The 12,633-nt window shown below is 42.0% G+C and overlaps 1 protein-coding gene across 3 annotated transcripts in view; it reads left to right on the top strand.

The window, feature by feature from the left end:
• The window catches only part of LOC311108223 (uncharacterized protein), a 50,651-nt gene that overhangs the window by 11,842 nt on the left and 26,176 nt on the right, over positions 1–12,633 (top strand). For 2 of the 3 annotated variants that reach the window (XR_014610489.1, XM_084150842.1), the window contains exons 2-8: positions 529–605; positions 2,914–2,997; positions 3,225–3,281; positions 3,443–3,628; positions 3,933–4,058; positions 12,177–12,222; positions 12,414–12,504. Coding sequence is in view for 2 of the 3 variants with exons in the window: in XM_084150842.1 (XP_084006968.1) it covers positions 529–605; positions 2,914–2,997; positions 3,225–3,281; positions 3,443–3,628; positions 3,933–4,058; positions 12,177–12,222; positions 12,414–12,504 (667 nt within the window). In the remaining variant the exon portion in view is untranslated. The remainder of the gene's footprint in view (positions 1–528; positions 606–2,913; positions 2,998–3,224; positions 3,282–3,442; positions 3,629–3,932; positions 4,059–12,176; positions 12,223–12,413; positions 12,505–12,633) is intronic. The other variant, XM_084150843.1, reaches the window with a different exon arrangement.

The raw sequence follows: 12,633 nt of genomic DNA, 5'->3' as shown, positions 1-12,633 counted from the left end.
ACAGCTCATAGTCCACTGAGATCAACGTGGGGCATGGTGTCACAGCCAGGCTATCACTGAAAAGCTAACTGCAAGCCATACAAAGTTGATCCCTGTGTAAGGTTATCTTATCAAGGACATATTTCTAGAGCAGTCACATGTACACCTCTTGACTGCCATTTCACGTCTTTTGAATGCCCACGTTTTGGTCTATTGGTCTCCATCAGAATTCAATTGTTTGAAATGTAAAAATACAAAAGATTGACTCCTGTTGGTTTAAGGCATGCTTTCATAGTAAACAAAAAAAACTGTTCTCCTTCTGCAAAAGGAACTGTTCGGTCATTAGACTTCTGTGCGTGACTGACTGTTTTGAATCAGACCGCAGCGAAGCCGTGACCGGGTACAAACCAAATCTGACTTACCTTTCACAGTTCAGATGTTGACTTTAGCTTGGTTTCAACCCATTCTCTACACCAGACATTGATTAGGTTCTCTTTCAGCATGTAGCGTAAGGATCGAACCCTGATGTATGTTGTGCTTTTTACCCAGAAACCCCCAGTGCTCAGCGCCAGGAGGAGATGGAATGTGGAGCAGCTACCGCTGATCCCACTGACGATGTCACACAGGTAAGGTAATGATGATGTCACACTGTCCTAGGTAAAGATATGTTACACTGAAGGACAATGTACTCTGTTTGACAGTGTTCAGATCATTGTGGTCTTGAAGTTTAAGTGTGTGTGTATATACACTACATGGCCAAAAGTATGTGGACCCCCCTTCAAATAAGTGGATTCGGCTATTTCAGCCACACCCATTGCTGACAGGTGTATAAAATCGAGCACAAGGCCATGCAATCTCCATAGACAAACATTAGCAGTAGAATGGGCTTACTGAAGAGCTCAGTGACTTTCAACGTGGCACCGTCATAGGATGCCACCTTTCCAACAAGTCAGTTCGTCAAATTTTTGCCCTGCCAGAGCTGGCCCGGGACAACTAATTGCTGTTATTGTGAAGTGGAAACGTCTAGGAGCAACAATGGCTCCGCTGCGAAGTGGTATGCCACACAAGGTCACAGAACGTGACTGCCAAGTGCTGAAGCGTGTAAAAATCGTCTGTCCTCGGTTGCAACACTCCCTACCGAGTTCCAAACTGCCTCTGGAAGCAACGTCAGCACAAGAACTGTTCGTTGGGAGCTTCGTGAAAGGGGTTTCCATGGCCGAGCAGCCACACAGAAGCCTAAGATCACCATGCGCAATGCAAAGCGTCGTCTGGAGTGACGTAAAGCTTGCTGGCATTGGACCCCGGAGCAGTGTACCTGCCCCAATGCATCGCGCCAACTGTAAAGTTTGGTGGAGGAGGAATTATGGTCTGGGTCTGTTTTTCATGGTTCAGGCTAGGCCCCTTAGTTCCAGTGAAGGGCAATCTTAATGCTACAGTGTACAATGACATTCTAGACGATTCTGTGCTTCCAACTTTCTGGCGACAGTTTGGGAAGGCCCTTTCCTGTTCCTGCATGACAATGCCCCGTGCACAAAGCGAGGCCCATATAGAAATGATTTGTCGATTGGTGTGGAAGAACTTGACTGGAATGCACAGAGCCCTTAGGATGAATTGGAACGCAGGCTGCGAGCCAGGCCTAATCGCCCAACATCAGTGCCCGACCTCACTAATGCCCTTATTGGCTGAATGGAAGCAAGTCTCCGCAGCAATGTTCCAACATCTAGTGGAAAGTCTTCCCAGAAGAGTGGAGGCTGTTATAGCAGCAAAGGGGGGACCAACTCCATATTAATGCCCATGATTTTGGAATGAGATGTTCGACGAGCATTGCGCTCCACACTGCCCTCACCCACCCAGATAAGAGCAATACCTATGTGAGAATGGTGTTTATTTCCTATAGCTCCGCTTTCAACACCATTTGTCCCCTTCAAGCTCAACACTAAGCTAAGGACCCTGGGATTGAACACCTCCCTCTGTAACTGGATCCTAGACTTCCTGACGCGCCGCCCCCAGGTGGTCATTGTAGGCAACATCACCACCTCTTCGCTAATCCTCAACATGGGGCCCGATGGGGGTGGGTGCTTAGTCCTCTCCTGTACTCCCTGTTCACCCACGACTGCGTGGCCACGCACTATGGTGTAGAACACTGAGCTGTAGTCAATAAACAGCATTCTCACGTAGGTGTTCCTTTTGTCCAGATGGAAAAGGGTTGTGTGGAGTACAATAGAGTGCGTCATTTGTGGATCTGTTGTGGCGGTATGCGAGTTGGAGTGGGTCCAGGGTGTCTGGGATGATGGTTTTGATGTGAGCCACCACCAGCCTTTCAAAGCATTTCATGGCTACAGATGTGAGTGCTACAGGTTGATATTCATTTAGACAGGTTACCTTGGCATTCTTGGGCACAGTGACTATGGTGGTCTGATTGAAGCATGTAGGTATTACAGACTGGGTCAGGTAGATGTTGAATGTCAGTGAAGACACTTGCCAGCTGGTCAGCGCATGCTTGGAGTATTGAGCCTGGTTATCCATCTGCCCCTGCGGCCTTGTGAATGTTAACCTGTTTAAAGGTCTTACTCACATCGGCTACGGAGATTGGAAGAGCTGGTGCTCTAATGCATGGTTCAGTGTTGCTAGCCTCGAAGCAAACACAGATGGTATTTAGCTCGTCTGGTAGCTTGCAGCTGGGTTTCCCTTTGTAATCCGTGATAGTTTGCAAGCCCTGCCACATCTGACGAGCGTCAGAGCTGGCGTAGTAGGATTCGATCTTGGTCCTGTATTGACGCTTTGCCTGTTTGATGGTTCGTCAGAGGGCATAGCGGGATTTCTTATAAGAGTCCGGATGTTGCCTTCAATCCATGGCTTCTGGTTGGGAAATGTACGTACGGTCACTGTGGGGACAACATCGTCGAGGCACTTATTAATGAATTTGTGTGTTAGGAACAGGACATCAGTGGAGAGGACGGTCTGTCCGAGGAGGAGAAGGCCAAACACAGAGCGGCACGACGCAGAGCCAAGAGGAAGGTAGGCAACACACTAACATTAATTTATACAGACTGTACATACACGCACGCACGCACGCACATACACACATGCTCACGCATACTCATAAACCTACACACACCAACTCTTCCTGAGCCGTAGTATTTGGTTAAAAACTATGATGGACCTGCTCAGTCCATAGTGAACCACATAGTCAGCACCCAATCTGTGTATCCTGATGCATGATGCTGTTTCTATGTTCCACTCAGCGTCGACGGGAGCGCAAGAAGCTTGAGCAGGTGAAGAAGCCGGAGAGCACTGACCAGGTAAACTACAAACCAGTATTATATGTATTCTGAATTAATCTGAATCATGCGATGCTTAACAGCCTCATTTACAGTAATTTGAAAACAAATGTGTGTAAAAAGGAATGGACCGTTTGCATTTCAGGTAGTTTATGATATGCTGTCTCTACTGTGTTTTCCAGGATGTGGAAGATGATGATGGTGAATCTGAGGAGGAAGAGGAGAAAGATGAGAGTGAGTCTGAAGAGGAGGTAGAGGAAGAAGAGGATAAAGCAGCCATCCCTCGCTCCAAGCAGCCCCCCGTCCCATCGCCAGCCCCCTCAGGAAATAAAGGACCCCAGAAGACCGCTGCACAAACCTCTGAAGAGGTAGGGACAGACTGACTCATTCATCTTGGTAAAGCAATGGCGTAGAAGCCTGGTCCAAGATCTGTTTGTGCTGTGGCACCTTAATTGGGGAGGACGGGCTCATAGTAATGGCTGGAACGGAATAAATACAATGGTATCGAACACATCAAATACATGTTTGATACCATTCCATTGACTCCTTTCCAGCCATTATTATGAGCAGTCTTCCCCTGGCTAGTTTTTAGGGGAGCTGTGTGTACTTGAGAAGGAGTCTTCATATACAAGCTGATGGGCACCTTAGTAAACCAGTCCCTCTCTCCTGTAGGAACCGGAGTGGGATGTGAGCAGTGCGTTCTTTGCTAACGCTGCTAGCTACATCAGGCCAAAAGGCTGGACCAAACCTGGCCGCAAGTCCAAAGAGAATAAGGAGAACGAGGGCAGGACCAGAGAGGTAAGTGGTCCCTGAGTTTTGGGATATCTACATTGCTGACTACTTGCTATTGTAAGAGTGGTGATAGCCAGGATATAGCTAGCTAGCTAGATAGTTGCTGTGGTGGATGTTTTGTCAATAGCTGTCAGTCTGTAAGAGGTGTTGGGGCCAAGGATAGCTAGCTAGCTACTTTGAAGTTGCTATGGTAGGAGTGTTGTTGGCTAAGGATGGCTGGCTAGCTAGCTTGTTTCTGTGGTAGAAGTGTTGGTGGCTATAGGGCACTATAAAATCATTTTTGTAAAACTTTTTTTGAGGTTTCAGATTTTTCTGTTTTTGTAGGTTTTCCCTCTGAATCACACCGATGCTTAAACCACATCAGGAGACTCTTTAATTGATGGTTATCATTAGCATCATCGCTAACAGCTACTCAAAGTGGTATACAAATGCACACAGACAGTGTTACCAACTATTAAGACCAGACAACCCAGCTGATTAATTTCCTGCTCTGTGTACAGGTGACACAAATTTCTCAAGATTGTGTTCAGTGTTTTGTGTTCCTTGCATCTGCTATGTTCGCTGTAGTAATTTTTCAGTGAGAATCGCTAGTGGCTCCTTGATTAGTTGCTAGAAGACGTGATGCTGCGATGGCGTCACAGCACCGATTTGCCTTGGTGCGAAACAGCTGCGGTCCCTGATGTAGAGTTTTCACCGCCGCACACCCCCTGCCCCTGTCCTTCTCTGCTTGTGTGTGCACCGTTGCTATGACTTCTGTTGCACAGACGGCTTCTCCCAGTCTCTTTTGTGGTAGAATTGAGTGGGTAAAGTTGCTATATGCTATATAAACCATAGAAACTCTCTGTGGCAAAACTCCCACAAGAATTTGTCGCTAGCCTCTTTTACCAACAAAAGTCACTGGAGGGGTCTGAAAACTCACTAAATAAAAATATTGCCAACACTGTTCACACAGGCAGGGGCATTCCCGCATTGCCTCTTCAGAAAGTTGAAGGAAACTACGAATCACTGTTAATGTCTTAAGATAATTTAGTAGTGCTGAGCGATTTTGTGCTTTTTGAGGTCTGTTTGGTCTTGGTTCAATTATTTAAAAAATAATCATGGTTTTCAATTTTGGTTTAGATTATTTTGGTTGAATGCTATAACAGCATAGAATAAAACAATGACTATAAGTCCCATGATGGTAGTGACTGCCCATTATTGCTTATCACTTAACAATAATCTATTCACATTGCTTTAATAAAAAATGTCAGTTGTGTATATTCCATTTATTTTATTCGATGACTTTATTATTTCACTCCAAGTCATCATCTCATCTCTAGGCTGCTGCATATGCTGTCTGACAAAATCACTATTTTTGTAGTTCTTCAAAGTAAATAAGACATACTTTTATGACTGCTGAATACCAACTATCAATCACTTAGATCAGGGGTTCCCAAACGTTTTAACTCTGGGCTCCCCTTCCAGCATTGGGGAACATCCCGCGCCCCCAACGTCTATTTCTATGGGCCCAAGCACTGTTCATGACAAACTGTTTACACCCCTCTTGTTGGTGGTGAGAAATTGTTGCAGATTTAAAGCTTATTTCCTGAAATACTACACATTTTGTCATGGGGTGCAGAGAATTTAGTTTAGTTTTAAAGCAGATTTTCTTGCAATTCTATACATTTTGCCATGTCTGTGTATTCATGTGATATTTCAGTGACTCAAACATTACAACAAAATCTATGGGCAAAAAAAACCTAGCTGAAAACCAATTAGCTGACTTGAGCTAATTGATCTGGACATTTCTGACAAGTTATAAAAAGGTATGCAATGACTGACATGAGATGATGAGGAAAACTGATGATGCACTACCCCATTTTCGAAATTGCACCTTATGCATTCTAGTATGGACTGAATTCCTTAAACATTTATTTTACAAATTTTAACATTGACTGACTTAGATCAGGGCTTCCCTTGTATAATAATAGTTATATACATTACTTTATACTGGATTAAGTGAACATTTTTGTTAATTGTAATTTTGTTAATTATGTTCAAACATTCCCTTCATCTTGTGCCAATATCGCTTCTTTTTAAGTCCTGGTAACAATAGTTTATATATTTTTCCAAGAGATTGTCAGTTTGATAGGCTCTCTGCAAGGTTTTGTTTATCTTACCTATGTGAATATCCTTTTCTGATGCTTAGAATAACTTGCTTGCTAGAAGTCACTGTGTGGGTTCGATTCCCACGGGCGGCCAGTATAAAAAATATATATGTATTCACTAACTGTAAGTCGCTCTGGATAAGAGCGTCTGCTAAATGACTAAAATGTAAATGTTATAGGAATGCCGTTGGCGCTAAGGATAGCTAGGTAGCTAGCTAGTTGGTGAAAGTTTGCTGTTTGATAGCTGTGGTAGCAGTTTTGATTATGGCTTGCTCTCTAGTAGGAGTGTTGGTGATAGCTGTGTTCTCTGGTAGAAGTGTTGGGTTAGTGGATAGCTAGGTACAGTAGCTATTTACTGTGATAGGAGTGTTGGCGATAGGTTGCTGTCAGTAGTAGGAGTGTTGGTGATAGCTAACTGTCTGCTGTAGTAGGGGAGACTGGGGCTAATACGGGGTCAGTTGAAATGGCTAAACTCAATTAGAAACCATTTAGAAAAGTTGTTATTCAATGTGCTAATGCTTGGTTAGTGTGTCCACATACCTGAAGTTTTATGCGTACCCGTCAAATTACTATAATTTTTTTTTATTGACAAAAGTGTCTCTTTTTTTTAGGCCTAAAGTGAATATTCGTGCCGCCTCCCTTTTTTAATTATTGACCTGTGGAACGTTCCCCATGTATCTAATCATATCATTTCTATCAGTAAGAAGAGCTTTTTGATTGGTATAATTGAAAATAATGATTATTGTACTTTCTCATTAGACTCAAATTAGTAATTGGGGGTCAAATGTACCCCTTACCTAAAGTCTGTTATTTTATATGGTATTTAGACACATTCACATAATTATATTGAATTTCACTTCTTTACATCAAGTTTACGAGTACAACTAAGATAATACCTTAGAAAAATTGAAAAAAAAGTCAAATTCATACTTCTGTACACAACATTTTGGCTACTATTTTGGATACTTTTGTCAATAGGACATGCCTAAAAGATCAAATGAAAATATGTTTGGTCAATTAAGTGTGTTTTCATTCAAATATCAATTTTCAAATCATTACATTTTTCAATTACCACTCATTTTTACCACTGAAGACTGTTATCGCTCACATACACTGGTAGGATTGTCAAACGTTTGTTCACACAGCAAAGACCTTGAAGTCGTCAGCCACTCAGGCTTGTTAAAATACTCCAAACCAGAAGGTGGCAGTAGTGTTTTGCAATGCATGTCAGAATGTTGCTTTATGGTCTAGTCCCCTCAAACTCAACTCTGGACCTCGAAGCCAGTTCCAATGCGGTTTTTCATTGTTACCTTCTAATCAGGGACTGATTTTAGACCTGGGACACAATTCATTATCAGCTAGAACAGAAAACCAGCAGGCTCCGGACCTCATAGGGTAAGAGTTGAATACCCCTGGTCTAGTCTGTTAGCTAGCTAGCTGTGCTAATGTTGCTATTGTTGTAGAAAGCCCTTATTGACACTAGCCAGATGGCCACAGCTAGATAACTAGTTAGCAAGATGACAAAGAAACAATTTAATTCACTCTCCATAATTGCATACAGCCCATAGATACATTTTTAGCTAGCTGGCTAAAGTTAGCTAAATTGTTAGCATAATTCGCTAGCTAGCTAGGTAAAGACACTTCTTTGACTCTCGGCAACCAGCTTCAGCCAGCTGCTTTATGGAAACCATTGTGATTTAATTTTTACTAGCTACAGTGGCCACTTAATTGTTTGCAGCTTTGTTTTAGTTAGAACAATTCTGATGAAAAGAGTGGATTAGACCAGAAAAGTGCCCTCTTTTCCTCCTTGTCAATTCTGTCGGCTCCCTAACGTGGAGGTTCATGCTCTCTGATTGGCTCAAAGTAAAGTTGTCGGCCACTGCCGAGCATTGCGATTCTACAAGTAGAAACGGCAGTTTCGTCGGTACCAGGTCAGTGCACAGCAGGTACGTACTTTTGCTCTAGCAAGAGAAGAAACTGTAAATTACTTTGTAACAGGAAATACATTTATTTCCATGACAGAATTAAAAATACATTTTGGACTGACTAATAGTTTCAAATACATGCAACTTAAAAGTTACATATCATGAAATTTCGATTTGAAATCTTTTGGCCATCAGAGCAACCTTGAGGGAATCTTAAACATGATGTCAGAAAATTATGTTCATATGATGGGGAAGATGTACGAAATCTTGCAGAGAGCAGATCCAACTGACAATCTCTTAGGGAAAAAGTATTAACTATTAGAACCAAGACTTAAGAACTGATGTTGGCACAAGATTGAGGGAAAGTTGGAGCATAACTAATGAAATTACAGTTAATTAAAATGTACGCTTAATCCAGTATAAACTAATGTATAGAATTTATTTTACAAGAGACAAAATTCACAAATTCTACAGCACAACGGCAGAGTCATGTCTCAAGTGTAAAACTAACAATGACTCCATAATCCATGCTTTCTGGGAATGCTATAAAGTCTGGAAGTTGTGGGTGGAGCTATAAAGTTGGCTGTCAGAAATATTACAATGTAAACTTTTAATCCGTCTGTCTGCATAGTTCAAGACATGGCATATGGGGGTGTAGTGAGAGAACCAATTGCCTGGACGATTCTCTTATCACTCATCTTGAAAAAACGTATACTAAAAACGTGAAGTCAATCAATCCGCCATCATTGAGACAATGGAAAAATCAAATTATTTATTATTGAAATATTGAAATGGCATGGGTGACCGAGGAAAAATAAATGATTACAATTTAAGGCCAAGTGGCAAAAAAAATACAGGCACTAGGGATGGGGGTGTGAGCAAGCGGGTCTGGGCAGATGAGATGTAGTCATTGTTTGTGTGTGTGTCTGTAAGTTGTTGTTCGTATTTATGTTTGTTTTTGGAGTGAATAAAATAAAAAGGGGAAAAAAAGGAACATATTATAAATAAATAAGAATATTCTCTGTGTATTTTTATGCTTTTACATCTAACCCTGCAGCAGCTATTTTAGATTTAGTTTTAGTCTTAGTTGTAATTCTAAAATACCTTTTTTAGTCTGTCACATTTTAATCATTTCACATTTTAGTCATTAGTTGGAGTTATCAGTCGACTTAAACTCTGGAAAATTGTCTAGTTTTTTTGTTAAATAATTCATATTTACCACTAGCTTCTATCGTGGACATTCAGATAACCTTGTCCAACTCGGCCTACTATCCCCTCGTGTACCTTAGCTGGCAACATTGCTATTGTGGCAGATTGTAACCAATGCCAGCCATAATTAACAATATGGCTATAAGCCTTGGCTACAGGTTAAACAATTTACAGCTCTGATTTTATTCCCATCATAACCATTGGAATGGGGTAAATGAGAGTGAATTCCTTAAAGTGGAGAATCTGAGATTTCCAACAATGCCAGAAGTATTACTGTACTCCTAATATTCAGAAAATAGCATTAGCTTTTCCAATGAAAAAAAGCAACCGCAACTCTCATTTGGACCACGTGAGCGGCAACAAAGATGAATAAATGTACACATGGAAAAATTGAGCTTATGATGTGATCAGAGCAAAAATGGCCTACAGTGAGGGAAAAAAGTATTTGATCCACTGCTGATTTTGTACGTTTGCCCACTGACAAAGACATGATCAGTCTATAATTTTAATGGTAGGTTTATTTGAACAGTGAGAGACAGAATAACAACCAAAAAATCCAGAAAAACGCATGTCAAAAATGTTATAAATTGATTTGCATTTTAATGAGGGAAATAAGTATTTGACCACTCTGCAAAACATGACTTAGTACTTGGTGGCAAAACCCTTGTTGGCAAGCACAGAGGTCAGTTGTTTCTTGTAGTTGGCCACCAGGTTTGCACACATCTCAGGAGGGATTTTGTTCCACTCCTCTTTGCAGATCTTCTCCAAGTCATTAAGGTTTCGAGGCTGACGTTTGGCAACTCGAACCTTCAGCTCCCTCCACAGATTTTCTATGGGATTAAGGTCAGGAGACTGGCTAGGCCACTCGAGGACCTTAATGCGCTTCTTCTTGAGCCACTCCTTTGTTGCCTTGGCCGTGTGTTTTAGGTCATTGTCATGCTGGAATACCCATCCACAACCCATTTTCAATGCCCTGGCTGAGGGAAGGAGGTTCTCACCCAAGATTTGACGGTACATGGCCCCGTCCATCGTCCCTTTGATGCTGTGAAGTTGTCCTGTCCCCTCAGCAGAAAAACACCCCCAAAGCATAATGTTTCCACCTCCATGTTTGACGGTGGGGATGGTGTTCTTGGGGTCATAGGCAGCATTCCTCCTCCTCCAAACACGGCGAGTTGAGTTGATGCCAAAGAGCTCCATTGTGGGCTCATCTGACCACAACACTTTCACCCAGTTATCCTCTGAATCATTCAGATGTTTATTGGCAAACTTCAGACGGCCCTGTGTATGTGCTTTCTTGAGCAGGGGGGACCTTGCGGGCGCTGCAGGATTTCAGTCTTTCACGGCGTAGTGTGTTACCAATTGTTTTCTTGGTACTATGGTCCCAGCTGCCTTGAGATCATTGACAAGATCCTCCCGTGTAGTTCTGGGCTGATTCCTCACCGTTCTCATGATTATTGCAACTCCACGAGGTGAGATCTTGCATGGAGCCCCAGGCCGAGGGAGATTGACAGTCCTTTTGTGTTTCTTCAATTTGCAAATAATCGCACCAACTGTTGTCACCTTCTCACCAACCTGCTTGGCGATGGTCTTGTAGCCCATTCCAGCCTTGTGTAGGTCTACAATCTTGTCCCTGACATCCTTGGAGAGCTCTTTGGTCTTGGCCATGGTGGAGAGTTTGGAATCTGATTGATTGCTTCTGTGGACAGGTGTCTTTTATACAGGTAACAAACTGAGATTAGGAGCACTCCCTTTAAGAGTGTGCTCCTAATCTCAGCTCGTTACCTGTATAAAAGACACCTGGGAGCCAGAAATCTTTCTGATTGAGAGGGGGTCAAATACTTATTTCCCTTCATTAAAATGCAAATCAATTTATAACATTTTTTACATGCGTTTTTCTGGATTTTTGTTGTTATTCTGTCTCTCACTGTTCAAATATACCTACCATTAAAATTATAGAGTGATCATTTCTTTGTCAGTGGGCAAACATACAAAATAAAATAAAATAATTTTTTCCCTCAGTATATATGAAAGAAAAGATTATCAAATACATTTGTTTCTAATTGTGGTAAATTACAATTTAAGTGTCATTGTTGCACATCAGTTCAAAAGAGACGAGTGATTGAAGTGCCCGCCCTGGAGCTGTACGTGTGGGAGAGCCGGGTTTGCTCAATCAGCCCGAGCAACTGAAATACGTTATCGGCCAATGAGAGGATTGCATTAGTCTGCAAAGGCATGCATGCTTATGATCAAAAGAAGCTTCATGTCAAATTGAATGTCCATTAGTCTCACGTGGAAGTCTCGTTACGTCAACTAAAATAAAAAGTAATTTCTGTGTTTTTTTTCAGGGCGTCTTGTTAGCGTCATTCATTTTTCGTCAGGAAAAATAGGTAGTTGACTAATATTTTTCGTCATACTTATTATTGACAAAATTAACACTGCCCTGCAGCCTGTTGAATTTAACCCTGCCTACGGGGTGAATTGAAAAATGTCACTTCCGCCAATGTTTAATTTGTAAATGACTGGTATGTCCTAGAAACGTAGTTACAGCGTGTAATGTATAAGAATATTATTAATCTATCTTTTCATAAATAAGCAAAAGGCAAAAAGTGTTTAGGCTCGGTCTCCACTAGTGTTGATGGCTAGCTGTAGGTTGTGCAGGTTCAATGTGCTCCCTAATGCGAATTCTGGACCTGCAAGGCATGATAAACAGTTCTTGGAATGTTTGTGTGTTTGACCTCAGTGCGCAGTCTAGTGCGCAGTCTAGAGCATGGTCACTCGAGTTGCTGGGTCGGAAGTGACCAACAATTTGATCGATATAAATTGTTTCTCTGGTTTCACTCTAGGTTAATGAAAAAGATGCTGTGACCAAGAGAAGCGCCTTGTTGACAGGTGAGTGTTTATGTCCATCCAGGTTACATGTTGAAAATGGAGTGTGCGGAACCGTTAGGCAGTGATCAATTACACACGCGCGCACACACACTCCTCTGTACACACTCTCGTGCACACACACACACCTTGCTGTACAAACATGCTCAGATTTTGTTTGTGTACTTGAGCCTCTGACTGTGTGTGTCCTGTAGAAAAGGGGATCAAGCTGGTCCAGGAGGGCCAGTATTCTCAGGCAGTCAGTATGTTTACAGAAGCCATCAGATACGACCCAAAGGATTACAGGTAATATCACACCATTACATGTTGTATAGCTACATTATATCACTAACTAATAGTGCTGAGCAATTAATCGAAATGTCGGTTATTTTTTTGTTTTTGAAACAACAAATTGACATTTTCTTTTTCTGTGAG

The sequence above is a fragment of the Coregonus lavaretus genome (genome assembly GCF_964263955.1).
Source record: "Coregonus lavaretus genome assembly, chromosome: 1".
In the NCBI taxonomy this organism is placed as follows: domain Eukaryota; kingdom Metazoa; phylum Chordata; class Actinopteri; order Salmoniformes; family Salmonidae; genus Coregonus; species Coregonus lavaretus.
This window is presented reverse-complemented; position numbering and strand designations above follow the sequence as displayed.